At 53.9% G+C, this 17,567-nt stretch overlaps 1 protein-coding gene across 3 annotated transcripts in view; it reads left to right on the forward strand.

Moving 5' to 3' along the window:
* AIFM3 (AIF family member 3) overlaps positions 1 to 17,567 on the forward strand; it is a 34,161-nt gene that overhangs the window by 8,608 nt on the left and 7,986 nt on the right. For all 3 annotated transcript variants that reach the window (XM_009958592.1, XM_009958591.1, XM_009958593.1), the window contains exons 3-15: positions 937 to 1,046; positions 3,080 to 3,189; positions 4,577 to 4,621; positions 5,906 to 6,002; positions 8,142 to 8,254; positions 10,767 to 10,853; positions 11,405 to 11,496; positions 13,444 to 13,574; positions 14,236 to 14,351; positions 14,699 to 14,770; positions 15,084 to 15,147; positions 16,054 to 16,130; positions 16,848 to 16,965. In XM_009958592.1, the coding sequence (XP_009956894.1) occupies positions 937 to 1,046; positions 3,080 to 3,189; positions 4,577 to 4,621; positions 5,906 to 6,002; positions 8,142 to 8,254; positions 10,767 to 10,853; positions 11,405 to 11,496; positions 13,444 to 13,574; positions 14,236 to 14,351; positions 14,699 to 14,770; positions 15,084 to 15,147; positions 16,054 to 16,130; positions 16,848 to 16,965 (1,232 nt within the window). The remainder of the gene's footprint in view (positions 1 to 936; positions 1,047 to 3,079; positions 3,190 to 4,576; positions 4,622 to 5,905; positions 6,003 to 8,141; positions 8,255 to 10,766; positions 10,854 to 11,404; positions 11,497 to 13,443; positions 13,575 to 14,235; positions 14,352 to 14,698; positions 14,771 to 15,083; positions 15,148 to 16,053; positions 16,131 to 16,847; positions 16,966 to 17,567) is intronic.

Genomic DNA, 17,567 nt, shown 5'->3' on the forward strand with positions numbered 1-17,567 from the left:
CAGCTGGGGGGGTGTGACCCAGAGAGCCTAAAAAGTCCAAAGCTTTGTGTGTAAAGGATTCCTGCTGTGCCAATCACGCTTTTGTCCGGGCTACCGCACAAGCGACTGTGGTCTTTCAAAGAGCGGGGCTCGAGGGTTGAGTTGGCTCCTGTGCAAGCAAGTGGGGGGCAGAGTGCCAGCAGCGCCAGGGAGGCAAAGCCCCTCCGGGAGGCAGAGCCGGGGCCAGCAGCCCGGAGCAGGCAGGCAGGTCGCTGTGTGAGCTTTACACTGCAAAAACAGCTGAGGGAAAGAGCAAGGAGGTCACACGTACGTGTCTGCTGTCTTGAGGGTTTTATCAGGAAAAGGTGACCCACGTTGTTGGCCCTGGGATGTGGCCAGGACCAGAGCACAGCCCCCCGCAGTGCAGGGAAGCAGATCCCAAGGCCAGGGTACACAAAGGGTCAGAATTGCCTCTCCTGGTTTTCAAGTCTCAGAAATGTCGTGTTTGCTTTGAGTAGTGAACACAAGTCTGGTAGGGACCAGCTGAGCTGCTGGGGCCAGGAGGGGAGGTAATGTTGCAGTAAAGCCAGTTCAGTTTCTTGCTCCCACTGTGTGCTGAAAAGCTTTATTCTGACCCCTTGGACTTGAGTGGAGACCACCAGCCATTTCCCGAGCCGCTGGGGAGGTGCTTTGGGTCACCTCTTGGCATAGGGATGGATGAAGAAGCTGCCACTCAATGGCCCACCTTGTCCCCCAGGCTGGAAGCAGCAGAGCCACCTCCAAAGCTGGCTTGGTGACAGGAGTGACCCACCCCTGTAAGCCACCTGGAGCTGGTGGTGAGCACATTGAAGGAGGGGGGGAGCCTGGCAGGACCAGGGCTGGGGTGCAGGGTGAGGGGGTGGCGTCTGCTGCCAGGCGGATGCTCTGCCATGTGTTTTCTGTGCTTCTCCTCCCCAGGATGCGGGAAGTGGACCTGGGCTGCGGGAAGGCTCTGCTCATCAAGGAGAGTGGCGAGTTCCACGCCGTGGGACACAAGTGTCCCCACTACGGGGCTCCACTGGTCAAAGGTCAGCCTGCATCACGTCCTGGGAGACTGACCAAGAGCATCACAGAGTGGGCGAAAGACGGCCCGGTGTTGATCTGGCTGTGCTGCTGGGCATGGGGCAGTGCCATGCCGCACGCTCAGCATCGTCTCGGCATCTTCTCACTGGGGAGAGGTGTGGGCAGAAAGCAGTGGAGGCGCAAACCTCCTGGGAGTGCTTTGCTGCAGGTCCAGTTTGCTGGTGACCCCAGCTTGCCACTGTTGGTCACAGGGCTGGTGCTTCTTTGGAGAAAAAAACGGGCGCAAGCGCCATTAAATTTGCCTTCTGTTTCATTCTTCAGCTGAAGCTGAACCTCTCCTGGATGAAGCAGGTGCAGCTCGCTGTCACCATGCAAAGCCTGGTTTTATGGGGCTTTCCATATCGTTCTGTTTACCGGTTCCCAGCCACTGAGTGTTAAAGTGGAAAAAAAAAGATCACCTTAGGATTTTTCAGGCCACTCAGTCTTAAAAAAAACCCCCACAAAACCACAGCTCTCTGTAAATCAAAATCCTATTTGTGGGGGAAGGAGGAAGCTCTTTGGGCTGATGGGATCCTTTCAGTAGCAAAAAGAAAGGTTGCTGGTGTTACTGATTGAAGTGGGATGAGGTACAGTGGTTTCCCATCTCGGCATTTAAAAATACTCATCCTGGCATTTTCTCGTCACGGGCTTCAGGCAGGTCCCTACACAGCGTCTGAGTAATGGCAGCAGGCAGTGATGGCCCAGCTGCGTGCTGGAGAAGTGCGTCCCCCAGACTGGGGGTGGAGGGCACTTTGCTGGAGGTGGGATCCTGGGGAAGACAGCAGAGCATCCTGCCGAGTGCCCTCTGGGCATTGCTGGCGCAGCAGCAGAGCTGGTGCAGGCAGCCATGCTCTCAGCCCTCACCTGGGGCTAGCAGCCTGCAGAGCCCGACAGAAGAGCCCCTCGCTGCTCTGGTGGCCAACTGAGGTTAGAGCCCACCTGCCTTTCAGAGACCTGTGGGCGCATCCCTGAGACTGGCTGCTCATGCAGGGGTCTCCCTGGGGAACAGGGATTTGCTGCAGTGTGTGTGCAGGGGCTGCCTCTCCTTCCCCATGTGTGGTGGGGAACGAGACGTAGCACTGCTGTGCCTCGGCAAGCAAAGGTGCAAGCTTGGGACCAGTCCGGCATGGCCAAATCGTAGCTGTTCGCTCTGCCCCGGCATCCTGAGCCAGCTCTTTCAGGCAGGGAAAGCCAAAGTCCAAGGTAGCGGCCTCTGAGCCAACACTTGTGAGGAGCGAACTCGTGGCTTTGGGCAAGCCCGTGCTTTCCTGGAGGCGTGCAGGCTCCTGGCTGTGCCAGGATCTGCTCTGAAACCCGCTTGCTCTCAGTAAGTGATGCTCTGCTTGAGGCGCCGCTTGCTCCGGGTGCTGCTGGGGCTCGTGGAGGTGGCTACAAGACCCTGGAGACTGCAGACCCAGGCCCTGCCAGAGAGCGAGGTTTTGTTCCACACAGAGCAGAGATCTTTGGAGCTGTGCTGGAAGGGCGCCATCAGCGAGGGCGTTTTAGATGGGATCCCTCATACAGGACCCCAGTCGGTAACTGTGTTCACCCTCTGTCCCAAACGGCTGGACTAGTCCCACGTGCAAGTTAAGAGAACTCCATACGGAGTAGCCAAGATGCTGTTGACAATCCAGGTCCACAACAGCTGCCCTGTGTCCTGTAAGAGAGGTGACACCTCTGGGTAAAGGAGAGTCGTGGGGACATGCTCGCAGAGTCTGAACTTTGAAGCTGCTCTGCGTGGAGCAGCACAACTCCTGCTGCTGCAGGAGGCCCTGGGCAGCAACACTCAGCCTTCAGGAAGGTCAGCCTTGCTCAGCAGTGGCCTTCATGTTGTGAAGAAGTCGAGGAGCCCACTATCACCAGGACAGCAGGAGGGAGATGTGGCCTCTGCCACCCCTGCCCTGGCCAGGTCATGGCAGCTCCATCTCAGCAGGCTGCAGGCAGGGGCAGGAGGCAGCTGCAGGGCAGCACCAACTCTGCTCTGCCATGTTTCCTGCAGGGGTTTTGTCCAAAGGAAGAGTCCGCTGTCCATGGCACGGAGCTTGCTTCAGCATCGGCACAGGTGACATAGAGGACTTCCCCGGCTTGGACAGCTTGCCCAGGTTCCAGGTGAGACCTTCATTCTTGCAGCAGCAGAGGAAATCAGAATCACAGGATGGATTCTGATGGGTTGGAAGGGACCTTTAAAGGTCACCTAGTCCAAACCCCCCTGCAGTGAGCAGGGACATCTTCAACTAGATCAAGTTGCTCCCAGCCCCATCCAGCCTGGCCTTGAGCACTGCCAGGGAGGGGGCAGCCACAGCTGCTCTGGGCAGCCTGTGCCAGGGCCTCACCATCCTCACAGGGAAGAATTTCTCCCTTATGTCCAATCTAAATCTCCCCTCTTCTAGTTTAAAACCATAACTCCTTGTCCTATTGCTACAGGCCCTACTAAAAAGTCCCTCCCCATCTTTCTTACAAGCCCCCTTTCAGCACTGAAGGCCACTCTAAGGTCTCCCCAGAGCCTTCTCTTCTCCAGGCTGAGAGTCCAAGTCTCTCAGCCTGTCCTCACAGAGAGCTGCTCCAGCCCCCTCAGCATCTTCATGACCCTCCTCTGGACCTGCTCGAGCAGGTCCGTGTCTGTCTTGTGCTGGTGCCCCCAGAGCTGGATGCAGCCCTGCAGGGGGGTCTCACCAGAGCGGAGCAGAGGGGCAGAATCCCCTCCCTCGCCCTGCTGCCCACGCTGCTCTGGGTGCAGCCCAGGGTGCAATTCACTTTCTGGGCTGTAAGTACACATTGCTGGTAGCTTTTCATCTACCACCACTACCCCCAAGTCCTTCTCGGTGGGGCTGCTCTCAATGCCTTTGTCCCCCAGCCTGTGTTGATATTAGGGGTTGCCCGGACCCAGGTGCAGGACCTTGCACTTGGCCCTGTTGATCTCCGTGAGGTTTGCACAAGCCCACCTCTCCAGCCTGTCCAGGTCCCTCTGGATGGCCTCCTGTCCCTCTAGAGCATCCACTGCACCAGTCAGCTTGGTGTCATCTGCAAAATATCTGTTTGCATTGAGATAAGCATCCTCTTTGAAGGCATGGAGGAAACATTTTCCAAGCACATACTAAGGTCCAGTGGAGAGCAGCACCTCACCCAGCTATCCTTCTTCCCTGCAGCTCCCCTTGCATCCACCCGCAGGCATCACACACCCCCATGGAACCTAATGGTGGACGTGCAGAGTCTGGGAGGTCTCTTGAGCAGGAGTGGGGTGGGACTGAGAAACCAGCCGTGAGCCTGAGACAGAAATCAGATTTTACACTGACCATCAGTGCATGGTTGGTATGAGGCAAGGAACATCCCACTGCCTCAAGCTGGGGCGAGCCTTGCCATGGCCTGAGCCACTCTTTCAGGAGACCTGGTGAGGTGGCTGCTCTGTTTGTTAGTTGTTCCACAGGGGGAGGAATCACCCTCTTCATGCTGGAGGCACTCACTGTCCTCCAAACCGCTGCTGTTCTGTCACCCTCAGGTGAAGATTGAGAAGGAGAAGGTGTACATCCGAGCAAGCAAGCAGGTGAGGGGTCACTGGCATCCCAAATTCAAGGCCCATGCTTTTGCTTTTTGCTCTGGGTGCATCGGGGCGGGGGGCAAATTCTTTTCTCTGGGCTCTCTAGCATGGGAAGCAGTGCCTGAACAGAAGGGTTTGTGAGCATCCAGCATGGGTAAACCAAAGGTCCACCTAGCCTGGTTCTGACTCAAGCAGGAGCCTGAATCTTGTACAGAGGCACAAATAGAGCAGGGCAGAGGTGTGGTGTCCCCCTCATGTCCTCCCCGTGCTCCCCTAGCCTCCCTGCAGCTGCCAGACGCCTGAGCTGGGGTGTCCATGGATTCAGGAGGTCTTACTAGGTGGTTGTCCTGAACTTGTCCTGTGTTTCCTTAAGCTCATTGCAACTTTTAATTGAGTTGACCCATGGAAACTTCCATCAGCTTTTTGGCCGTGTCTGCTGCATCTGAATGTGGCATGGCGATGACGGAGGTCATCTGCGCTCCCTCTTGAGCCCAGGCATCAGATCCTTTTGCTGGAGAGGAACCTGGTGCGTGGGCAGAAAGGGCTCTCATTCCCCCAGATGGGGTGCAGAATGAAGCCCATTCAGGCCAATGCCATTCTTCTTTCCATGAAAAGCCTTCTTCAGATGCACATTCGCACGGATGCATGTGGCTCGGAACCAGCCAGACCCTGACAGTGCTTGGGTTAGATCCAGAGAGGTCACCTGAATGGCAGCACTTCTACTCCAGCAGATTTGGGTGGGATATGATGAGCAGAGTTGAGCCTGTTCCTGCCACCAGAAATGGATTTTGACTCCCAACGCACGGCAGCAGGGGGTCTGGGCAGCAGGGCTATGGCAGCATAGGTCCTTGGGTGTGCTCTGGTACGCTGGACAAGTCCATCAGCTTCTTTGGGTATCGGAGGTACACAAGCTCTGCTCAGGTGCAGGATAAAGGTGCTGATAGGACTTCCGTCTTTCCATCTCAGCTGCTGTTTGCAGAACGGCACAATGGCACACCCGGGCTGCTTTTTCGACTTTTTCTTTCCCCAGCTCTGCGTATCTGGATGAATTTGCAGAAGACGATGGATTTATTTTCCTTTTGTACCTTGCAAGGGGGTAGTGTACTGGGTGGTGGAGAGGTGTTTGGATGAGCGTGAGTTTGGAGTCCTTGTCGGGTACAAGGGCGCAGTTGTTCCTTCTCTATCTAAGCTGCTTTATGACAATAGTGCAGTTGTCCCCATTCCTGCCTGGCTACCCAGGTTAAAGCTGAGAAAAGATAATGACTTTTCTTCTTGTTGTTGGTGACGTAGGCTCTTCAGACACAGAGGAGGACAAAGATGATGGCGAAGTGCATCTCCTTGAGCAACTATAACCTGAGCAGTACCAACGTGCTGATCATCGGTGCAGGTATGGGGTGGCATGTGCTGGGACCGCTGTATGTGTCCCCTCCTGGGCAGATGTGTGGAGAGCAGGGTGCCCTGTGCCTTCTGTAACTCCTCCTGCGTCCCTCCCTGTGCAAAGAGTCAGACAGAGGGGCTTCCTGAGCCTTTGTGTCCTACACACTAATGGTCCAAAGGTGCCCTGTGCCTCTGGTCCATGGAGCTTTGTAGTTCCCTGTCACAGTCCATTGCACTGGGTCCCCTGAAGCTTCTTCCCTCTACACCCTCCCCAGATACATCAGTAACCCCTGATTTCCACCAATAATAAGCGTAAAGTCTTCTCAGGTGTTCCTGTGATGTGGATACACCTTTTCCTCTTGGAGCCTGCACATCTCTGTCTCATCTCATTTAAAAGATAAATTCATTTATCATTTATCTCATTTAAAAGATAAATTCTTCCCAGAAAATATCAAATCCCTGCATGAAATAGCAAAACTGCCAAGCTACCTTTTCTTATCTCCTGTCCTAGCTCCACTTGTGTAATGCAATTTTTGTAGAAAGCCTGATAGAGTGAATCCCATCTATTGAGTTTGCCTGTTTCTGGAACGGGTTGGACGCCGGGCTGGATGAAATGGAGGATGATGAAATGGAGGGTGGAAGGAGGATAGAAGCTGTCCAGTGTTGGCCCTGGGGCTGGGGGGGAACGGCTGCTCCTGGCACATGGGTTGTTCTTGCTCGATTCTAGCCCCCGAGGTCACCAGATCCAAACTGTGGAAATGGGGATCACACTGTGATCTCCTACTCCTGCCATCTAAGTTGCAGCTCACAGATTGAGCAGAGGGGAAAACCAGCCTGGCTGGCTTTTCCCTTGCTGCTGGGTAACATTTTTCCCTTTCTTGTGCCCCTGCTGTTTGTTGACTGAAAGCCAGGGTGTGACACTGCTGCTCCCCGAGGTCAGCTGGGCTGTCCTGGTGTGAGCAGGGCTGGACAGTCACCAAAACCCTCAGCAAGGTCACTCTGCGGGCAATGTTAGCTGTTGTGAAAGGAGCTTTCTCAGGCTCGACCAGATTAATATACAGATCTATTAAAGACCAAGGTCCGTTCTCATGGATGGGAAAGGGGATTTCAAAGCTGAGGTTGTGAGGAAGAAGTGTTGGGTGGAGGCTACCCATCCAGCCCTGCATCGAGGACCAAGATCCACCCATGCCCAGCAGAGCTCACGGCAAGCGGCCGTGGCCCCTTCCTCACATGAGGGTCATCCTGGCATCAGTGGCATCAGTCCTGGCTCAGCGCGCCCCAGGCAGCATGCACAGGATGTCCGCCTGCTTGTCTCTTCTTTCACTGTACCCCACCTCCACCGACAGGAGCGTTTTGTTCACGGACCAAACCATGATACTGCCCAGGTCCATCTTCTCTCGTTGCTATTACAGAAACCATGGCCCTTACTACACTCATCATTGAGCGAGGTTCCTTGGTTGAGAAGAGACTCAGGACTTCTCACCTGAGCTCTCAAGTCTCACCAGTTTGGCCAGGGAAGAAGGGACATGCCCATCAGGCTGCCTGGCTGTGGGAGGGCAGCACAGCCCAAGGCAGCTTTTTGTTTGATTTAGCCTTTTTTCTGTCTTTAAAAACAAGCAAACAAACAAAAAAAACCCTACCCTCAAAGAAATTGCATGCAAAATCCTCTACAGTGAAGCGTGCAACCGACATTTCAGCTGTGAAGGAGGGAGGGCTCCCTGCCCTCCGTGTTCAGCTGCGAATTCACCAGGAGCTGAGTGCCCAGAGGGAAGCTGCAATACCCTGCTGTGAGTAGGGAGTGCAAGGGTCTGAGCCGCCGCTCGTGCCCCCGAGCTTGTGAGAGGCGTTTAGGCGTTGGCAGCACTCCTCAGGTCTGCTCTGTGTGGGTTTGTGTGAGTTTAGGGACAGACAGCTCCTGCAGAGGATTAAAGTCATGCTCCACAGACAAAGGGTCCCTCCTCCTGCCTGGGGTATCCACCCCGACCGGCTGCCCGTGCGAGCTGTTTGACTTGGGAAGGGCTGTGCAGTAAAGCCAGGGCTAGTGGAGATGGTGATTTTGGAGTCAGCCCTGGTGGGGTTTGGGAGCAAAGGGTTCAGACTTTCGAACGCCCCACAGGCACAGCTGCCACCGGCCTCCCTTCTCCCTCAGGGGCAGCTGGACTGGTCTGCGCAGAGACCTTGCGCCAGGAGGGTTTCTCGGACAGGATTGTGATGTGCACGATGGACAGACACTTGCCCTACGACAGACCGAAGCTCAGTAAGGTTTGTACGACTTTGGGTATGTCACATTCCTCCCTAGCGTTAAAATGTGCCCTAGGACCTTTCCCTACTGTTATTCCTTGCAGCCGTGTGTTTCTTCTTCCTTATTTGTCCTGTCTCTGTTTTCCCTTGAATTTTCTTTTCTGTTGGTGACTGAAGTATGAAACACAAAAGAGGAATTGTTTAAATTCTGAACTAAGAGTACTCCAGCCCAGAAACAAGGGCATTCTTCGTAGGTCTAGCGATAGCTGTCTTGGTCAGCTCGTACCTGGATGGATCCTCTTATTCACTATCCAGATCAAAATCTTAAGTCAGTGAAATGGGGCATGGGAAAAAATTGTATTGCCTACCAGGATTTCTATTAGTGCACATTGCTCGCTGCCCAATGATGCTCCGTGCCATAATTAGTGTGATTATTGATCATCATCACCACTCAATAACTTGATCGCAGTGCAAAGATCACTTTTTCTGGCATACATCCCATTTTGCATTCCAGTTTGTAGACACAAGATGATCTTCTAATCGCATTTTTTATTACTGATTCCTGAGCCTTACTTGATAGCACACAGCAGCTCGGATTGGACAGCAGCGTTTGATCCCAAAGCTCGGACATAACATAGGAACAGGCGGTATATGTGTTCCCCTCTATGGCAGGGTACGCTACAGTCACAGCATCTAACTCTGCTTCCAGCCCCAAGGCCAAGGGATTTTCAAAGGAAGGCAAACATGCGTGTGGCTTTTTGAGAGCATTCAAGCCATTTCTGTGCTTGGACACGACCTGCTTGGGGTGAGGAGCAGCCGGCTGACACCTGCATCCAGGAGTCACAGAGGTTGTGCTGGGGAGCTCAGAGAAGCTCGCAGTCCCTGTCCCAGCCAGGCAGCTCTCCAAAACACTTGTCCCCACCATGTGAGCCTTGTCCCCTCTCTGTTAAATACTAAGAACATCTCACACACCAGAGATGTCATGCATGGATTATTCAACTCTCCACTAAACAGCTCTGGCTGTAGTTGGTTTTGGAAGGTGCACAAAGCCCATGGAAGAGAAGGCAGAATGTTGGGGAACAGGCTAGAAAAAAAGGGGATTTTTCTGAATCCTTTTGTGAGTGGGACTAACCCTGGAAAGCCTCGTTAGAGGAGGAGCACGTAAAGCTGTAAGCAGCAGACGTCTTGCCTCCTGGAATGGCAGCATTGCCCTTCCTCTGCCTTGTTGAATGCCTGTTATCAATCTGTTCCCAGTTCCCACTGGACTGTTCCTCCATGTCCCCTTTGTACCATGACCTGCTCCCTGGTGTGCTGCAACGTCCCTGTTACTGTCTCTGGAGCACTGAGCAGCAGTAAAACCCGTGGCAGTTGTGCACTGCTCTGTGCTGCCCTCCCTGCACACCGGCGTGGGGGCCACCTCTCCTGAGCCGTGGGGTCAGACATTCCTCTCTGTAAACACCGGGTGTTTAAGGAATTTGCAGTAAAACCTTTACGACCCTGCACCTGCCTCGAGTTCTAAGATAAGCGTCTCTTCTGAGCGCAGCGTTATCTGAAGTCACGGTAAGGGAGTGTCCCGCAGGGCTCATCCCAGCCCCTGACCGAGCCACCTCCAGGGACAAGGACCTTGCGCACCCGTCCCCAGGGGCAGAGGGTGAAGCCCTTGAGTCCTGCATCCACTGTCCCTCTGAGGTCAAGCCCAAATGTCATGCCTGTGTGGCACGGGAAGGTGCTGCTGCTGCGCAGCACTGTGTGACATGTTGCGAGGCTTGACTGTGGCGTGAGTGTGGCCGTGCCCGTCCCCGCTGTGCTGCAGGCAGGGAGGGATGCACTGGAGCATGGAGCAGCCAGCACACAGGTCACTTGATGCTCAGCTCGTCCTCAGCCTATGTCTGAGCTTGTGTCCACAGAGTTAGGAGGACAGATGAGCTCGGGCTCAAATGTGGGCTCCACCCTGCATGTAAAGACGATGTGGGTCTCACCTGAGTGACCAGGGAAGGCTGGGAAGAGCGAGAATCTTTATCTTGCAGCTAAAGATGAGCAGATATGGACCACATGCCCCTGCTTCAGCTTTTGAGGGATCTTGTGCTGTGTAACTTGGCTGCTTTTGAAAGTGCTGCCCTTGCTGTGTTAATGCTGATGGTTCTTACTGCTCTTTTAGCTTCCATTTCCCCTGGCGACTGACTGTTTTCCAAATAACGGGGCTTTTCTTTTGCTCCTATGAACGTGTGTGTGGTATGAGGAGCTGCAGGGAGAGCTGTTCTGCAGATGCTCTGAAGCACTTGCTGTGGTCCTGCCTCAGCCGGTCGGTGCCACCCCTGCACCAAGCAAGCAGAGAAGGAACCAGAGCCCAGCCCAGCGTCTTGTGACGACTTTTGCTTGAACAGGCTTTGATTCCAGCCCCTGTAGAGCAACTCTCTTAGTCCATGCCATAAGGGCTGACTTCAGACTGCCGCTGACTCGTGTTGGTACCACGCATTTCTCCGCTTGCCTGTTGAACCCAGAGCAGTTGACCGAAAAATGGCTTTTTTTGCAGTCAATGGATTCCCACCCGGAGCAGATCGCCCTGCGCCCCAAGGAGTTCTTCCGCACCTACGATATTGAAGTCCTGACTGAAATGCAGGTAAGGAGAGTCCTACGTGTGCCTGCAGGCTGTCTGCTGCAAGTGCTGGAGCGCAAAGGCTGTGTTGAAGAAACGTGGAGCTGCCTCTGCTCTTGGCTCCCTGGATGCCATTGCAGAAACACTGGGTCTCCCCCAGCCCTGCTGTTTTATGCCCCAGAGCTGCCTGCAGTTGTTCAGAACCACGGTTAATGCCATTGCTCCCGGGGCAGGAAGGACACCCTGTGCAAGCTCCGGGGTGACCATCATTTCTCACCTGCCATTTGTGAGCATCCTCACATGGACCTGGGGTGACCAACTGGCCTCTGGTTAGGATAATCAGCCTGCAAGCGGTGTGGGCAGTGATGGCTTAAACATTTCTCCCCATTATTTTGTTTATACTGGGAGATCTTCAAGGATTTGTGAAAAGGCAACTGGGAATATTTAAAGTGTGGGTTGGCTAAGCTGTGGACAGGGACGCAGGGGACTAAAACCTACCAGAGAAGCTGGCTGGGCTGGGAGCTCAGTGAACATCTGGGGTTTCATCCCTTAACATTATTTAGGAATGATTTCAGGTTGTGGCTGTGGATATCAAGAACAAGGTAGCTGTGTTCAAGGATGGATTTAAGATGGAATACAACAAGCTGCTGATAGCGACTGGAAACACGTAAGCTGTGAACAAACAAGCATTTTAAAGGGCAAGAGAAACTGTTTTATCTGACAGTGTGAGGAGCTTGTGCCTGGGGATCAGGGGTTAAATGTGGTGGTTGAATTTGGACTGAATTTGTTTGCAAGAGTGTTTTCAGAAAAGGCAAGGAGCACCTACTGGATACATGTGTGTGTATCTATAACTATCTATCTATATCTATATTATCTATATCTATGTCTACATCTACCTCTATAAAGCTGTGCTGGGTATATTTGCTCAGCCAAAGCTGAAAAGCCTCTGTGTCACCCACGTCACCCAGAAAGCAGGTAACCACCAGACATGTGGCCTGCGGGATTTGCCACCTGGGATGTTTCATGGTCAGTGTCAAGGTCAAAAGGGTGTTAAAAAACCTACCCACCAAAGCAGCCGGGGTGCCTGAGTTTTTTGATGTTAAAGAAACTGATAGAAAACTGAGATTTGACAAGGTGGAGGGATTTGTTCCCTGGGGGCCGGCCCAAAAGCATATAGGAGAGACTCGGAAAATTCCCACTGAGTTCATCATCTTGGAATATTAAAATTAATGCCCAGAACTTGTTCTCTTTAACAAAAGCCTCCAAAGTGGAAGTATCCTGCGTTGGTTTTTAGAGGTGACTTTTGCCACGTTTCTCTTCTTTTCACCCCTGAATGACACTCAACCCTGACAATCAGATAATTCATCTATCTGAATTTCCATCTCTCATTTCCTGCTGACCTTTAAGAACTTTCTAGACAATGAAAGCGTAATGCTTCTCTGTGCCGGCCTTAATTAGGAGTTGCTGTTGCCTCAGCCTAACAGAGCCCTTAGCGAGGCTTGCCCCCAGGAGGGAAGTTTTCAAGACTGAAGCCTGGTCCAGCCCCAGGGAAAGGCAGCAGCAATGTGCCTGTCCCGCTCTGCACAGCTGCTGCTGGGGTGCAGAGCATCGTCTGAGCCCGGTGTCATCCCTAGCACCCTGGAGGCAGTGCGTCAGTTTGTTTGCAATAAGGGATTTGTCAAAATTGGCACTTTAAGATAAAAATGAGGCATCCTGGCTCCTTTTCCTCGTGCTCCTGACACCAAGGCACAAAATGAAGTAGAAGAAATGCAGCCCCTGCAAAATTTATCATCTGGGGAAGGGATGCCGTAGAACAGGGACTCCCTCTGCAACCCGAGGTGCCACCGGTACCAGCAACAGCCCCACCGAGGGCTAACGGCAGGTGCTGGGGTGTGCGGCATCAGCCCAAATGCCATCTGCACCAGCCACCTGATTAGGTTCAAAAGAGGATTAAGCCTTTGGCAATAATTTCAATATCCTTATGCACAAGCTCCAGGTACACTGGGTAAATATTTTTGAGGTACCTAAATTATTTAGGATCCATTTCCAGATGTGAGTCGGATATGCAGGGGCTAGATATTTAAAAATATATAGGCTCCAAGTAAGCGCACGGGGCGGACACGATTAAACGGCTACAGCGTCATCAGCGTGGCCCTAGGAATGGATGGTGGAACTTGCATCTGCAGAGGCTTATGAAACTTTCAGTACCTGGCTCCAAAGCGTCTGCCGGAGGCCAGGGTGAGTTTTCTGTGCCCCATTAAGCTTCTGAAAATTTTACAGCATGCCAGCAGTTAAGCCCAAGCTTGCAAAGCAGTGCCCGTCCTGCGCTGGGCTGCACTGCCCTGGAAGGGAGCTCCCCCCAGCCCTATGGGGGCACCATCCACAGATGGGGTCAGAGGTGGCCGCTGAGCAGCCCCTGCTGTGCCGGTGCCCGCGGTTGTGCTCTGGCTGTTGTCCACCAGCACTTGGATTTTTCTGTGTTGTGTCGCCAGAAAAAGGTGAAAAAGGGAAAGGTGGAGACGCTGCTGGAGCCCCAGAAAAGGGGTCTGCAGTCCCGATTGCCACCACGGGGTCAAGAAAAGCACCTGTATCACCCTCAATGTGTGTTTTTCAGGCCCAAAGCTCTCAGCTGCAAAGGCAAGGAGGTGGAAAACGTTTTCAACATCCGGACACCCGAAGATGCCAACCGTGTCGTGAAGCTGGCCACGAGCAAGAACGTGGTTATCGTGGGAGCATCCTTCCTGGGTGAGCACTTGCTCTGTGGGTGCCCATGTCTTGGCTGTCCCCGTCTTCCTGCAGACAGTCCCAGTCCCTCGCCAAGTTTGTCACTGCTCAGTTAGAGGTAATTTCCCCTCAAACTGGACCTTGGGGTAGTCCAACCTCCCGCTCCAGGTGGGTGGTAAGGGTGTCTCCTTGCTGAAGAAATGATTTTACTGAAGAGGCTGGGTCATTCGGCTTGCATGGACACTGATGCTGCTGTCCCAGTCTGAAAACCATATGGCAAGTCCAGTGCTGGTGCTAGGGCGGTTTCAAATCTGGTGTGTCCAGATTTGGTTTCGGTTGGGAGAGTCTTGTTGGTAGGTGAAAGCTTGTGGGTTTATTTTTTTACTTTTTAGCGGGGTGGTGAATTTTTAAAATACAGAGGAAAAATTTTATAGCTTCTTTGATGGTTCTTTTTGTGTGATGTGGTTCTGACAAAATTATTGTGGGTCCTGCAAGCCTTAAGCATAGATGGTTATTAGTAAGACCATGAGGTCTGGTGGCACCCCAGATCTCCCAGTAGGGCAGCTCCAACCCCCCCAGCCAGGTATGGGCAAGGCTGCTCCTCCACTGCGGCCAGCGCCGGGGACACAGGGCAGCGCCGGGGGGGTTCCCACGGCCGCTCGGACCTGCTTGTGTTCCCCAGGGATGGAGGTGGCCGCCTACCTTGCCGAGAGGGCCCACTCGGTGTCCCTGGTGGAGCTGGAGGAAGTCCCCTTCAAGAAGTTCTTTGGGGAGAGGGTTGGCCGCGCTGTCATGAAGGTGACCTCGCTTTCCCATCCGGGGGGGTGGTTTTGGTGACAACGGGTTCTGCTTGTTTCACTTATTGCGCTAATGAATTCGTTATTTGGTGTTTATTGATCAAGCTGCAATGGCAGCGGTCATAGAAAGAAAGAACGGGCCGTGGCTTCCCTCTCATGGTCCATGTACTGTACAGCACCTTCTTCTGGACACGTGCTGGGGACGGAGGTGGTGCCAACCCCCTTTGCAGTGTGGGGCGAGGCAAGCCCATGGGGTGGGCAGGGCAGTGCAGGGGGCACAGAGACACCAGGAGCAGGCGTGGTTTGGGGTCCTGATGTCCCCTGCTCTGTCCCATGTGCCCCCTCCAGATGTTCGAGAGCAACAGGGTCAAGTTCTACATGCAGACAGAGGTGTCGGAGCTGCGGGAGCAGGAGGGCAAGGTAGGGGTGGGCAGGGTCTCCCCGGGGCGCTGGTGCAGCATCCCCCCCAGGCTGCTGTTCCCTTCACTGCTGGGGTTTTGCCCTCTACTCCTCCCTAGCCCCTGAAATTCATGTTCCTGGATTTAGCCCCCAGGAGCAAATGTGCTCCCGCGCGGGGTGTGGGGTGGTTTCATCGCTCCCACCCTCCTCCTACTGCCGTTACAAGGAGTTATGGTCAGCTTGCACGTCAAAAATGAAGCTTGGCTTGCTGCTGCTGCAGGGCAGGGGGGGTCATCCCTAAAATAACCGTGGTGTCCTTCTGTGTCTCATGCAGCTGAAGGAGGTTGTGCTGAAGAGCGGGAAGGTCCTGCGTGCTGACGTGTGTGTCGTCGGTGTTGGTAAGGGGCCGTCGCTGCGGGTGCAGAGCCCCGCTGGCCGGCGGGGCTTTGCTCAGCAGAGGAGAAGCTGGAGGGCACGTGGCAGTGACAGGTCCCTGGGTAGCTGGGGGTGCTGGTGGTGATGTGCCAGCCCCCCTCGGCTGCTGCACGAGTCTGCATAGCAAAGCTGAAAAACGCCTTTCTAGAGCCTCCACCCCAAACCTGAAAGCATACTTGGAAGATAGTAATGGTTTTGGTTTTTCCAGAAAAAAGCTCCTTTCACTTTTTTAAAGCATCCCCAAACTGAATTTTTTCCCACTGTTTTTTTTTTTTTTTATTGCTGACACTGCCACAGAAGAGGATATTTTTCTCCTTTACATTTGGGAGAAAAAAAAAAAGTCCCTTTCTCACTCTGTAACTTTTCAAATTGTCGAGCACTGGAAGAATCACAGAATTAGTTTAAGTCTGCTTTTGTTGTTTTATGGACTACTCCGACTTGTGAAGGCTAGAGTTAAAAAAAGATCAAAGGAGGAAAAGAAAGCTCAAGAAAAGGTGCAGATTGTGGGGGAGGCAGAGGAGTCCTGTCTGGAAACCTGAGGACGCCCTTTTAAACATATTTTTTTTCAAAATATCTATAAAAAAGAAGTGGGTTGAAAATTACCTTCAAGTACTAGGAAGAGGTGGTGGACAGATTACAGTGGTGCAGTGGCAGCTTGGAGAGCAGTAGTGGAGTGTGATGTAGTGGGAGTAGTGGGGGGCTCTGTGAGGTGCCTGGCGCTGCCCCCCACTCCTGGAGCAGCCCGCTGCGTTCTCTTGGACAAGACGGGTTGTCCAGGCCGGGGGGAGATCTGCTGGCCTTGGCGTCAGTCCCGCAGGGCTGCGGGGACGCCCGGCTACTGCGACAGCAGCCCTTGCCTTCTCCCACAGGTGCAGTCCCAGCGACAGGCTTTCTCAAGCAGAGTGGCATCAACATCGACTCCAAAGGCTTCCTCGTGGTCAACAAGGTGAGGAGCCTGTGGGGCAGCCCATGCCGGGGGGGGGGTGAGGCTGCTGTCCTCGGAGATGAGCTTCCCTGGGGCTCCAGACTGCAGTCGCAGGGGACTTCCACCCGCCGAGATGCTGGGAGCATCACACTGGAGCACTTGGGTCCCCCCTGCAAGCGAGTGGTTTACAAATCCCAGGCCTGGATGCTGTGGCTTGGGTCCGGTTCTGAGCTGCCCTGGAATGGTGTGGATGTTTTGGGGGGGAAAGAAGTGGAGAAAGAGCCACCTTTTCAAGGATCCCGAAGGATCTCATCTTTCCTCCTCACCACCAGTGGCTCCGATGGGAGCAGGGTTGGTGCTGATGGGTGGTGTGTGCTGTGAGCAAGGAGTGTGTTGGGGGGGCTGGGGCTCATTGCCACCCACCCCTGTGCTTGTCGCTCACGTGTGCAATAAACCAGGCTCTATTTGCAAACCCCTCTTCTAAGAGGGGCTCCAGGACACAAGGCCATGTCTCTTTTCACTGGGTAGCCCACTGGCAGAGGGATGCTGTAAGTCTCTGCCTGCATGGTCTGCTTTGAAAGCGAAGAACGCTAAGTCACATCTCACCCGAGGGGCCCACAGCCAAGCAGAGGTTGTCCGTGTGTTCCTGGGGACCGTGGCAGCTCTAGAGCAGTTCCCTGTTTCTGTTCGTGCGGGGTGCAAACCCCACCAACGCACACTTCTGCTTCCCCCCTGCAGATGATGCAAACCAACATCCCCGGAGTCTTTGCAGCTGGTGACGCTGTCACATTCCCGCTGGCCTTGAGGAATAATAAGAAGGTGAACGTCCCTCACTGGCAGATGGCCCATATGCATGGTAAGTGCTTTTCAGTCCCTTTGCTTTGCAACAGCAGATTGCTTATGGAAAAGAGCCTTTTCCAGATCCCCGGGAAATTTCCAGGCCCTCTAGCGAGAGAATGAGGCAACTGCCAACAGGGAAACTGGGTGGTTGTACGAAACAATTTGAAACATGTCTATTTTATCCGGTCTGATGTGCTTTCATTCAGCGGCCTTGACGTGCATTGCCTAACGATGCCTCGTGACAAACACAGAGGTGCCCAGGGACAGGGTTCCCCGTATGCCGTGTGCTCCCTGGCATCTGCAGTCGCTGCAAAAGCCTGGTCTTCTCCTTGCCCTGGGAAACTTAGGAGCTCACGCCCTCATGTTGGCTTGGGCTCACGTCCCCAGCTGGGCTGCCCATGCTGCAGAGCTGAGACCTTTCTCCCCTTCGCACCAACAATCCTGGAAACCTTGGAGCGATCAGCTGCCCTCAAGCTTTCCAAGGCCACAACCCCATGGGGAGGTTGACCTCTGGGTGGGTGCCCTGGGGGAGCGCTTTTGGAACCACCCCTCCAAATTTAGCCCTTGGACACAGCCCCCTTTAATGCTGGTGCAGACGTGCCTCTGTGGCAGGGAGCG

The sequence above is a fragment of the Leptosomus discolor genome, chromosome 16, assembly GCF_034619465.1.
Source record: "Leptosomus discolor isolate bLepDis1 chromosome 16, bLepDis1.hap2, whole genome shotgun sequence".
NCBI lineage: Eukaryota > Metazoa > Chordata > Aves > Leptosomiformes > Leptosomidae > Leptosomus > Leptosomus discolor.